This window comes from Tachyglossus aculeatus, chromosome 5 (assembly GCF_015852505.1).
Source record: "Tachyglossus aculeatus isolate mTacAcu1 chromosome 5, mTacAcu1.pri, whole genome shotgun sequence".
Lineage (NCBI taxonomy): Eukaryota > Metazoa > Chordata > Mammalia > Monotremata > Tachyglossidae > Tachyglossus > Tachyglossus aculeatus.
In genome coordinates, this window is record NC_052070.1 from 20,180,601 (window position 1) to 20,193,549 (window position 12,949).

At 44.9% G+C, this 12,949-nt stretch overlaps 1 protein-coding gene across 1 annotated transcript in view; it reads right to left on the minus strand.

Moving 5' to 3' along the window:
- The window catches only part of PIEZO2 (piezo type mechanosensitive ion channel component 2), a 546,102-nt gene that overhangs the window by 22,051 nt on the left and 511,102 nt on the right, over positions 1-12,949 (minus strand). Inside the window, exons 47-48 of the mRNA XM_038746742.1 lie at positions 3,355-3,513; positions 2,180-2,327 (exon numbers count right to left, since the gene is read on the minus strand). Of these exons, the coding sequence (XP_038602670.1) occupies positions 2,180-2,327; positions 3,355-3,513 (307 nt within the window). The remainder of the gene's footprint in view (positions 1-2,179; positions 2,328-3,354; positions 3,514-12,949) is intronic.

Sequence of the window (12,949 nt, forward strand, 5' to 3'; positions counted from 1 at the left end):
TCTGCTGTGTACATGGAAGAAGATTGGTACGGGTTCCCAGCTATGGCACCTCAGAAGATTTGAGAGAGCCCATCCTAGAAAATCCTGGGACTGAGACTCCTTCTGGGGAGCAATGTCCAGGCATGGGAGAGCAGAAGCATGTGATGTGTTCCTGCCAAACTTGCCTCCGCCCATCTGAGCCTCCCAGCACTTACAACGGGAAAGGGAGTGTGCAGTTATGGGGCATGGCGGGTGCACACAGGCTTGAAATGAAATGTTGAACCAGAAATTGGGGCATTGATCCCTCCATGGGCAGAGACTGCTCAGGAGTGTGGCTGAGACCCAGGCATGGCCGAGTGGCAAGAGCCCGGACTTGGGAGTCAGAGGTCATGGGCTCTAATTCTGGCTCTGCCATTTGTCTGCTGTGTGACCTTGGGCAAGTCACTCAACATCTCTGTGCCGCAATTACCTCATCTGTAAAATGAGGATTGAGGCTGTGATTCCCCTCATGGGACAACCTGATCACCTCGCCCCCTCCTACCTCACCTCCCTTCTCTCCTTCTACAGCCCAGCCCGCACCCTCCGCTCCTCCGCCGCTAATCTCCTCACCGTACCTCGTTCTCGCCTGTCCCACCATCGACCCCCGGCCCACATCATCCCCCGGGCCTGGAATGCCCTCCCTCTGCCCATCCGCCAAGCTAGCTCTCTTCCTCCCTTCAAGGCCCTGCTGAGAGCTCACCTCCTCCAAGAGGCCTTCCCAGACTGAGCCCCTTCCTTCCTCTCCCCCTCATCCCCCTCTCCATCCCCGCCATCTTACCTCCTTCCCTTCCCCACAGCACCTGTATATATGTATATATGTTTGTACATATTTATTACTCTATTTATTTATTTATTTATTTTACTTGTACATATCTATTCTATTTATTTTATTTTGTTAGTATGTTTGGTTTTGTTCTCTGTCTCCCCCTTTTAGACTGTGAGCCCACTGTTGGGTAGGGACTGTCTCTATATGTTGCCAATTTGTACTTCCCAAGCGCTTAGTACAGTGCTCTGCACATAGTAAGTGCTCAATAAATGTGATTGATTGATTGATTGATTGATTGTATCTACCCCAGTGCTTAGAACAGTGCATGGCACATAGTAAGCTCTTAACAAATACCATCATCATCGCCACCCAGAATCACAGATCTATCAGCTTTATGGAGGCTCTCGGCCAGGACGTCCCTTCTAAATTTCTCGATCATCCCAAAAGAGTAAGAGGCTCTGGCCCTGTGCAAATGAATATACTGGTGGCTCTGCCTAACAGCGATGGCTCCACTCTGTCAGTCAGTCAGTCAATTGTGCTCAATAAATACGATTAATGAATGAATGAAAATTTCTGAGCGTTTATTATATGCAGAGCACTGTACTAAGCACTTGGGAGAGTACAATATAAGGGGCATATTCCCTGCCCAAAACAAGCTTACAGTCTAGAGGGAACAGCAGCAGTGACTCCTCAACTCCTTCTGAGGTAGAAGGGATGTCTTCACCCTTTTCAACTGGCATGTATACAATAAAATCAGATCAGATACAGTCTGATCTGTGTCTCTGTCCCAGATGAGACTCCCAGTCCGAGGTGAAGAATGAACAGGATTTTCATCCCCATTTAAAAGATGAAGAAACTGAGGCACAGAGAAGTTAAGTGACTTACCCAAGATCACACAGCAGGCAAATAGCAAAACCAGGATTAAAACCCAGGTGTCCTGACTCTTAGTCCTGAGTTTTTTCATTAGACCACACTGCTTCTCTAGAGCAAATCAGTGAAAGAAGGACAACTGCAAGCCAGATGATCACCAGATCCCAGTCACTCCCTCACTCACAGTTTCTCTTTCAGCATGGTGGCTTGTTCTATCTCTCTTTCACTTACAAGAATTTTTCACGTCTCTTTTTGAAAAACAAAACCCCACAGAACTGACAAAGCCAGCAAACATCTGGAGGCTATTTCTGATGAAGGCACTGCAGAGTCCAGTTTCTAATTTAGTTGGATTGAAAGTCCCTAATGGGCTTCGATTCAGACAGTTAGAGCCCATGAGAGCTGTCTCTGTTCGCTTTCATTCGGAAATCAGAAAATGGCAGCATATCCCTTTCGGGGGTCAGGCAAGAACCTATTATTTGCCGGGGAAAGAGAAGAGGATGAAGCCCCTTTCCAAAACTTGCTTACTTTTTCTGACTCTCGCCAGCATTTCAAGATGAATATGTGCGCGTAAATATCCTCCACGCAGATCCAGCTGGAGAGGCTCAGCGTGGTATCGGTCCACACCCAGTCCATAACTGCTCGCAGCTCAGTCAAAAACGGAACCAGGCGGAATCTAAGGGGAGAGACGCAGCTTGTGATCCAGATAGATGAGAAAGCCCTCACCAAACTTCATTCAAAAACTTGTCCAAGTCCCAAGAACTCCTGTCTGTAGTCCAGGGAGATGTAGCCATGAATAAATAAGGCTTCGCAAAGCCGGCTGCTTGGCAAAAGGAAATGTGTAAATTTGTATATAAATTGAGGTAACTTCCTGAGAAAGGGAGAACTGATCGACAAGCTTCCAGTTCCTCTGCTCCCTTCTGCAATTAGCAGCTTCAACTTTACCCTTTAATCAATTCAAATTTGGGGGGTTTGTTTGCTCCCTGGGCTGGAGAGGAGCAGCTGTTGTGTAGGGAGTAGAGACTTGTACTTGGTTAGCCCATGCTCATGGCAAACACGGTTGAGGAATGACAGGTTGAAGAGAAAGAAGCAAGGGGGACCTTGTTTCTAAATTGAAAACTAATTCTGGAGGTGTTCTAGTAGGTCTCACACAGTCCCGTGCATTGCCCTTGTTCATACTCTTTCAAATGTGAGTTATGCTCAGCACCAATTAGCATCAGAACAGTGCATTGCACCAAGTGGATGCTCAATAAATATGACTACAAATAGTAGTATCACTCCTACTTATAGTCAATAATGACCTCCAGTGTTTTTATGCTCCGAGTTTTGTTTTTTCACCCAGGAGAGTGATAAAGGACATTCTGAATGTTTTCCCTGCCTGAATATACTGGGTCTAAAGGAATTGAAACTACAGCATCATTATGCAAATCTAGTTATCATCATCAATCGTATTTATTGAGCGCTTACTGTGTGCAGAGCACTGTACTAAGCGCTTGGAAGTATAGCTATAGATTAATAAAAACAGCTGATGGGTGAATTATGGGTGTCCCATAATTTCCAACATTTTAAAGAATTATGACAGTATTTCCACTTTCCCAACTATTGCTTATTGGTGAAGATCACATGTCAATCTACAGTAAAAGCGTCTAGTGACAAAGTCATCCCGAAAGGGGAAGATTCTGACACAGGTAGAGGATACTTACCCTTGAAATAGGAAGAGATTTACGTAATTGTAGCTCTTGGTGAGGAAGTTACCCAGCACTCGAGTTGGATAGCCACAGCGGATCTGGTATGCGGATAATCCAAAGTAAAGGCACTTCACAAAATACCAAAGTTGGGCTACTAGATTCTGGCTGAATTTCCTACAGTAGAAATAGAAGAACATTTTCTTTAACAGTACACCTTGCACTTGTTTATGCTCAGAACAGTGAGGTGGGGAAAAGGCTATCTCTAGGCTGTAGGCTCCTTGAGGGTAGGGAACGTGCCTACCTACTCTATACTATTGTAATAATGATAATAATAATAATGGTATTTGTTAAGCACTTACTATGCGCCAAGCACTGTTCTAAGTGATGGAGGAATACAAGGTGATCAGGTTGTCCCATGTGGGGCTCACAATCTTAATCCCCATTTTACAGATGAGGTAACTGAGGCCCAGAGAAGTGAAGCGACTTGCCCAAAGTCACACAGCTGACAATTGGTGGAGCCGGGATTTGAACCCATGACCTCTGACTCCAAAGCCCGGGCTCTTTCCACGGAGCCACGCTGCTTCTCCAAGCAGCGTGAGACAGATGAGAAATGGTGAATCTTTGGATCAGCGTGGAAGCAGCTCAGATGGAGAGGAAGGGGAGGATTCTGGAGATGTTGTGCGGGTAGAACCGACAAGATTTGGTGACAGATTAAATATCTGCGTTGAAGGAGACAGATGAGTCTAAGATAATGCCAAGTTTGCAGGCTTCCCCCCTTGTACTCTCCCAAGCACTTAGTATAGTGCTCTGCACACAGTGAGTACTCATTAAATGTGATGGATTGATTGATTGATATCAATCTAACAATGTGATGAGAAGCAGCATGGCCTAGTAGATAAGGCACAGGCATGGGAGTCAGAAGGACCTGGGTTCTAATCCTTCCTCTGCCACCTGTCTGCTGTGTGACCTTGGGCAAGTCACTTTACTTCTCTGTGCCTCAATTACCTCAATGGGGAATGAAACTGTGAACAGGGTCTCTGGGCAACCTAATTAACTTGTATCTACCCTAGTAGTCAATACAGTGCCTAGCACACAGTAAGTGCTTAGCAAATACCATAAACACTGAAACAAAACTTCAGACAATGCTGCAGACTAGCTGAGAGTGAGAAGTCAGTTAATGTAGACAGACCAGTAGGGCCCTCTGCAATCAGGAAAGGAGTAGCTCTACTAGAGAAGCAGCGCGGCTCCGTGGAAAAGAGCACGAGCTTTGGAGTCAGAGGTCATGGGTTCAAATCCTGGCTCTACCAATTGTCAGCTGTGTGACTTTGGGCAAGTCACTTCACTTCTCTGTGCCTCAGTTACCTCATCTCTAAATTGGGGATTAAATCTGTGAGCCTGCCGTGGGACAACCTGATCACCTTGTAACCTCCCCAGCGCTTAGAACAGTGCTTTGCACATAGTAAGCGCTTAATAAATGCCATCATTATTATTATTAGAGCAGAAGCTTCTGTAAGAACCATGAAACAAGGAGGCAAGGGCATAAATCCCACCAAGAGCTGTCAGCTTCAAACACAAAGCAAGGGACACGTCCTTTGTATATCCACAGTGAGGCCAGGACTGGCTCCCTTTTCCCAGAAACATGGTTTCATGGTTCTGCCTTGGCTTCACCGATCCTGTCCTCTCCTGGTTCTCCTCCTATCTCTCTCAGTCTATTTCGAGGACACCTCCTCTGCCTCGCACCCCCTAACTGTGGGAGTGCCTCAGAGTTCAGTTCTGGGTCCCCTTTTATTCTCCATCTATACCCACTCCCTTGGAGAACTCGTTCATTCCCATGACTTCAACCACCATCTCTACATGTAGTAGACAGGCAGTTTCCAAATGTACCTCTCAAACACTGTCCACTCGCCTCTGTAGACTCATATTTCCTCCTGCCTTCAGGGCATCTCTACTTGGATTCCCACCCACATTTCAAACTTAACATATCCAAGGCAGAACTCCTCATCTTCCCATTCAAACCTCATCCTCCCTTTGACTTTCCCATCACTGTAGACAATACCACCATCTCCCCTGTCTCACAAGCCTGCAATCTTGGCATTATCCTAGACTCACCTGGCTCATTCAACCCAGATATTTAATCTGTCACCAAATCCTGTCAGTTCTACCTCCACAACATCTTCCCCTTCCTCTCCATCCAAACTGCTACCATGCTGATCCAAGGACTCACCATTTCTCACCTTGACTATTGCATCAGGCTCACTGACCTTCCTGCATCATATCTCTCCTCTCTCCAGTCCATAGTGCATTCTGCTGCCCAGATCATTTTTCTGAAAAACCGTTCAGTGCATATCTCCCCATGCATGAGAAATCTCAAATGATTGCCCTCCAACTCCACATCAAACAGAAACTCCTAACCATGAGTTTTAGCGCAATCAGTTTTCTCCCTCTTTACCTCACTGATTCCCTATTATTACCCAATTAGCGCATTTCGCTTCTCTAACACCAACCTCATCTCTTTCCCTAGATCTCGTCTCTCCCACCACCAGCCCCTTGACCACTTTTCTCTCTTGGGCCTGGAACTCCTCTTCCCTTCATATGTGATATCCCACCACTATCCCCGCCATCAAAACCCTCCTAAAATCACATCTCTTCCAAGAGGCCTTCCCTAACTACACCCTCATTCCATCTGCCCTCCCTTCTACAGCAATTATGAATTTGTCCATGTATCCCTTAAACACTTTGATACTCACCCCAGCACCACAATACCTACGCAAATATTTAATAATAATAATAATGACATTTATAAAGCACTTACTATGTGCAAAGCACTGTTCTAAGCGCTGGGAAGGTTACAAGGTGATCAGGTTGTCCCTCGGGGGGCTCACAGTCTTAATCCCCATTTTACAGATGAGGTAACTGAGGCACAGAGAAGTTAAGTGACTTGCCCAAAGTCACACAGCTGGCAATTGGCAGAGCTGGGATTAGAACCCATGACCTCTGACTCTAAAGCCTGTGCTCTTTCCACTGAGCCATGCTGCTTTTAACCCTAATCCATTTTGTCTCCCCTGTAGACTGTAAGATCCTTGAAACCAAGGATCACATCTATCAACTCTGCTGTACTGTACTTTCCCAAGAACTTAGTACAGTGTTCTGCACACAGAAATGCTAAATAAATTGAATTGATTGATTGATTGACTGTGGCTCCCACATTGGCCTTTTCCATCATGCAAACACCAATATGTGAATTTCATCTGCTTCAAACATAGAGTAGATAAAGGAAGACAAGAAATTATTAGAGATATTAAAATGTATTTGAAAGTGTATTTTAGCTCCAATTTGTCTCTATTCTGAAATTTGAATCACTTAAACCCTGGGAAGATTGCAACATTATGTTATGAAGGAGGAAACGTCAATGGCCTTTATAGTTTATGCCAAGAAGGGCTCTTGCCCTGGGAAAGAAAGGATTTCAATAACATTTCAAAGGTTAACCAGCAGGCTCATTATTGTAGCTCTCCATATCCAGTATATTCCGTCCACATGCCAGATGCACACACACTCAAGATAAGATTCAGGAGCAGAAAGGCATGCTGATGAACATGTCTGAGGTTGTGGGCATTTTACACCTGTCTGCAAAGCTGAATTGGGAAGTTCAATCACATTTCCAGGAAACGGGGATACGCAATGCTAAAGAATAAATAACTCCAAGAGGCATATTGGGAATTGAGAATCTTACAGCCTGATCATCACCTCATTGACTGCCCTACAGCCTTTCCCATCCCTCTGATTCCAAATAAAATAAAAGTCCATATCATGTTGAGAAAAATCATGGTGTAATGGATAGATCACAGGCCTGGGAATCAGAAGGTCAGGGGTTCTAATCCGGGCTCCATCACCTGTCTGCTTTATACCTTGGGCAAGTCAGTTCACTTCTCTGTGCCTCAGTTACCTCATCTGGAAAATGGGGATTGAGTCTGTGAGCCCCACATGGGACAGGGACTGTGTCCAACCCGATTTGCTTGTATCCACCCCTGTGCTTAGTAAGCAGATAGTAAACACTTAACAAATGCCATAATTATTATTATTTTTATTATTAAGTGAGTTAGGGATGTAAAGGGAAAAGTTCAATTGAGAGATGGTTGATACTTCGTAATTATGAGGTGAGGGTTAAGGAAAATTGTGAAGACATAGCCACACCTGCAGAGCTCTTTGGGCTTCAAGGCTGTCCATCACCTCGTCCCCTCCTACCTTACCTCCCTTCTCTCCTTCTCCAGCCCAGCCCGCACCCTCCACTTCTCCACCGCCAATCTCCTGACCGTACCTCATTCTCGCCTGTCCCGCCATCGACCCCCGGCCCACGTCATCCCCCGGGCCTGGAATGCCCTCCCTCTGCCCATCCGCCAAGCTAGCTCTCTTCCTCCCTTCAAGGCCCTACTGAGAGCTCACCTCCTCCAGGAGGCCTTCCCAGACTGAGCCCCTTCCTTCCTCTCCCCCTCGCCCCCCTCTCCATCCCCCATCTTACCTCCTTCCCTTCCCCACAGCACCTGTATATATGTATATATGTTTGTACATATTTATTACTCTATTTATTTATTTATTTATTTTACTTGTACATATCTATTCTATTTATTTTATTTTGTTAGTATGTTTGGTTTTGTTCTCTGTCTCCCCCTTTTAGACTGTGAGCCCACTATTGGGTAGGGACTGTCTCTTTATCTTGCCGATTTGTACTTCCCAAGCGCTTAGTACAGTGCTCTGCACATAGTAAGCACTCAATAAATACGATTGATGATGATGATGATTAGAAAGAGTGAATGGGTAAAACAAATATAGAAAGTCCATCTGGAGGGAAAAAGAATTGCTGGGAAACATTATTACTCACCTGAAAAAGGAAAGAAAGATAGGATGATGAAAACAGGAATGCCCATAAGCAACTAAGGACTGCACCCACAGAGATGGAAGGCAGAGCAGAAAGGCAGGGTAAATGGAAAGGTAAAGAGGGTAAGGGGAAGAGAGACAGAAAAGGAGAGAGAGAGAGGGAGAGGAGGTGGAGAGAGGGAGAGAGAGAGAGAGAGAGAGAGAGAGAGAGAGAGAGAGAGAGAGAGAGAGAGAGAGAGAGAGAGAGAGAGAGAGAGGGAGAGGGATATCCTTTTGAGGCTTTTGGGCAGAAAATCAAAAGAGATGAGTTCCTATCAGAAACACTGTTTTTTTTCTCTTTGGGGTATACCTTTCCTCTGATGCTAACTTTCTCACTGTGCCTCATTTTCACCTGTCCCGCCGTCGACCCCTGGCCCACATCCTACCTCTGGCCTGGAATGCCCTCCTTCCTCAAATCCGCCGAACAATCACACTGCCCCCTTCAAAGCCCTACTGAAGGCTCACCTCCTCCAAGAGGCCTTCCTAGACTAAGCCCCCCTTTTCTTCAGCTCTCCCTCCCTTCCCCATCGCCCCGACTCGCTCCCTTTGCTCTACCCCCTCCCCGCCCTGCAGCACTTGTGTATATATGTACATATCTAAAATTCTATTTATTTATATTAACGCCTGTTTACTTGCTTTGATGTGTATATATCTATAATATATATCTATATTAGAGATATATATATAGATATATTAGATATCTATATAGATATATATCTATAATTCTATCTATTTATATTGATGCTATTGATGCCCGTTTACTTGTTTTGACACCTGTCTCCCCATTCTAGACTGTAAGCCTGTTGTGGGCAGAGATTGTCTCTATTGTTGAATTGCACTTTCCAAGTGCTTAGTACAGTGCTCTGCACACAGTAGGCGCTCAATAAATATGATTGAATGAACCTTTCTCCCAACACAATCTGCCTTCTCCACCCCAATGGCCTTAGCCATATCTCATTTATGGCACGGGAGTCAGAAAGACTGGATCAGTGATGGCTAGTGTGCAGGCACGGCAGCCATTCAGAACGACCCCATGCATGGAAATACAAGCTATTCTGACCTGAGTTGGGGAGGGAAATTCCCGTTTGCAAGAGGAATATTTCCTGTGGAATCTAACATTCCTCTAATCTTTGAGCTTTAAAAAATCAGATCCTTATTTGAGTACTGTGTACATTTTGGTCACAGTTAATAATAATCATAATCATAATTGCAATTGTTAAGCCCTTACTATGTGCCAAGCACTGCTCTAAGTGCTGGGGGAGATTTGAGGTTATCATGTTGTCCCAGGTGGGGCTCACAGTCTTAATCCCCATTTTCCAGATGAGGTAACTGAGGCACAGAGAAGTTAAGTGACTTGTCCAAAGTCACACAGCTGACAAGTGGCAGAGCTGGGATTAGAACCCACAATCTTTGACTCCCAAGCCCAGGCTCTTTCCATTAAGCCACACTGCTTCCTTAAAAAGGGTGTTAGAGAACCTGAAGAAGCAGTGTGAGCTAGTGAAAAGTGCTTGGATTTGGGAGTCAAAAGCACTTGTCTGCTCTGCCTCAGTAACTTCATCTGTAAAATGGGGATAAAGACTGTGAACCCTATACTGGACAGGGACCGTGTCCAACCTGATTATCTTGAATCTACCCCAGAGCTTAATACAGTGCCTGACATATAGTAAGCATGTAACAAATACCATTTTCTAAAAAAAGGGTCAAAGAAGACTGACAGTTGTGATGAAAGGGATGAAAAACTGACTCTGAGGAAGAGAAGGTGGAGATGAGTACTAAGGGAAACTCTATGTCTTTATAGAGCTTTACTGCGTGGTGACGCTGATCCGTTTTCTCTATGTTCATGGGGACCAAACAATGGAAATGGGTTGAAATTAAAGCAGGGGAGATTTTGGCTGAACATAAGGAAAAACTTCTTCCATCTCAGGGAAGTTAAATAGTAATCATAATAATAATGTTGGTATTTGTTAAGTGCTTACTATGTGCCAAGCACTGTTCTAAGAGTTGGGGGGAATACAAGGTCATCAAGGTTGCCCCACATGGGGCTAACAATCTTAATCCCCATTTTACAGATGAGGGAACTGAGGCAAAGAGAAGTAAAGTGACTTGCCCAAAGTCACACAGCTGACAAGTGGTGGAGTCGGGATTAGAACCCATGACCTCTGACTCCCAAGCCTGAGCTCTTTCCACTGAGCCACACTGCTTCTGCAAAAAGCCACTATGGAGGTCACAGGGGATAGGAGGGGGAGGGTCTCCACCCTTAGGATCTTTAAGAAAAGAACAGACCAAGTTCTGTCCTGAATGGCTTGGTCATTCAACTGCCTGGAGATGTTTGTTTAATGTTTTATTTTTTCTATGGTATTTGTTAAGCACTTACTGAGTGTCAAACACTGTTCCAAGCAATGGGGTAGACACTGGTCAAGTATGTTGGACACAGTCTCTGTCCCACATGGGGTTCACTGTCAAAGTGGAAGGGAGAATAGGAGAACTGAGGCACAGAGAAGTTTAGTAAATTGCACAAGGTCACACAGCAAGTAATGGGGCCCCTTTCAGCTTTGTGGTTCTAAAAAGACTATAGAAGATGATAAAAAAAGAACATATCCAAAATGGATTCCCTTTCCATAAAACGTAAGACTACTTGGAACTGATCAAATAAGATAAATTAGATCAATCTATCATTCAACTGATGGTACTTATTGAGTCTCTATGTAGAGCACTGTACGAAGTGCTTTGGAGAATGCTGTAGAGTAGGTATTCATTCATTCATTCAATCGTATTTATTGAGCACTTACTGTGTGCAGTGCACTGTACTAAGTGCTTGGGAAGTGCAAGTTGGCCACATACAGAGGCGGTCCCTACCCAACAACGGGCTCACAGTCTAAAAGGGGGAGACAGACAACAAAACAAAACATGTAGGCAGGTGTCAAAACCATTAGAATAAATAGAATTGTAGCTATATGCACATCATTAACAAAATAAATAGAATAGTAAATATGTACAAGTAAAATAAATAGAGTAGTAAATATGTACAAATATATACAAGTGCTGTGGGGAGGGGAAGGAGGTAGGGCTGGGAGTGGGGGTGATGGGGAGAAGGAGAGGAAAAAGGGAAGGCCTCCTGGAGGAGGTGAGCTCTCAGTAGGGCTTTGAAGGGAGGAAGAGAGCTAGTTTGGTGGATGGGCGGAGGTAGGGCATTCCAGGACAGAGGTAGGACATGGGCCAGGGGTCGATGGCAGGACAGGCGAGAACAAGGCACAATGAGGAGGTTAGCAGCAGAGGAGCGGAGGGTGTGGGCTGGGCTGCAGAAGGAGAGAAGGGAGGTGAGGTAGGAGGGGGAGAGGGGATGGACAGCCTTGAAACCGAGAGTGAGGAGATTTTGCTTGATTCGTAGGTTGACAGGCAACCAATGGAGATTTTTGAGGAGGGGAGTGACATGACCAGAGCATTTCTGTACAAAGATAATTCGGGCAGCAGAGTAAAGTATAGACTGATCTATACGATCCCTGCTCTCAAGGAGCTGACAGTCTGGTAAGAAGCATCTGCCCGCATTAGATGGCAAGTTTTGCAAAGGCAGGGGCTCTGTCTTCTACTTCTACTGTATGGACCCAATGCTTAGTACCCAGAAGGCACTCAGTACATTGTTTTTCACATAAAGGACACTCAATAATAATAGTCATAATAATATTGGTATTTATCAAATACTATGTGCCAAGACCCAGACTAAGCACTGGGGATGATACAACCTCTGGAACACATCCACACGTCCAACACGTCCTACCTCTGGCCTGGGATGTCCTTCCTCCTCACATCTGCCAAACTAGCTCTCTTCCCCACTTCAAAGCCCTACTGAGAGCTCACCTCCTCCAGGAGACCTTCCCAGACTGAGCCCCCCCTTTTCCTCTGCTCCTCTTCTCTACCCCCTTCTCCACCCCATAGCACTAGTGTATATTTGTAGATATTTATTATTCTATTTATTTTATTAATGTTGTGTATATATCTATAATTCTATTGGTCTATTTTGATGTTATTGTTTTGTCTTGTTGTCTGTCTCCCCCTTCTAGACTGTGAGCCCGTTGTTGGGTAGGGATTGTCTCTATCTGTTGCCGAATTGTACTTTTCAAGTGCTTAGTACAGTGCTGTGCACACAGTAAGTGCTCAAAAAATATGATTGAATGAATGAATACAAGATAATTGGATCAGACACAGGGATCACAGTGTAAGAAGGAGGGAAAACAAGTATTTTATCTCTACTTTACAGATGAAAAAACTACAGCAAAAAAGTTAAATGACTTGCTCAAGGTCACCCAGCAAGGAAGTCAGAGAGCTGGGACCCAGGTCTCCTGACTCTCAGTCTTATATTCTTTCCTCTAGGCCATGATGATGATAATAAATGCCTCAAAATAGGGTGACCGTTGCTGATCCTTACAGGTAATGGACATAGGGATGCATGTGACAACACATGTGTTATGGTGGGCTCACACTGCAACAAAATGACATCACAGGTGCCTTTCCGTGGAAGTACCCAGCATCTTCCCAAAACCAGAGGGTTTCTCTAGGGGAAGGTCTGAGCAACTCATCTGTTGCAGAACTTTTACATTCCCTCTCTGAGTTCCTGCGAACCTGGCTCCCACTCTCAAGCTGTGGAAATTAGCAGCTGGAGCCAAAGTGGAGAGAATGTGGGCTCTTTAAATTAAAAAAAAAA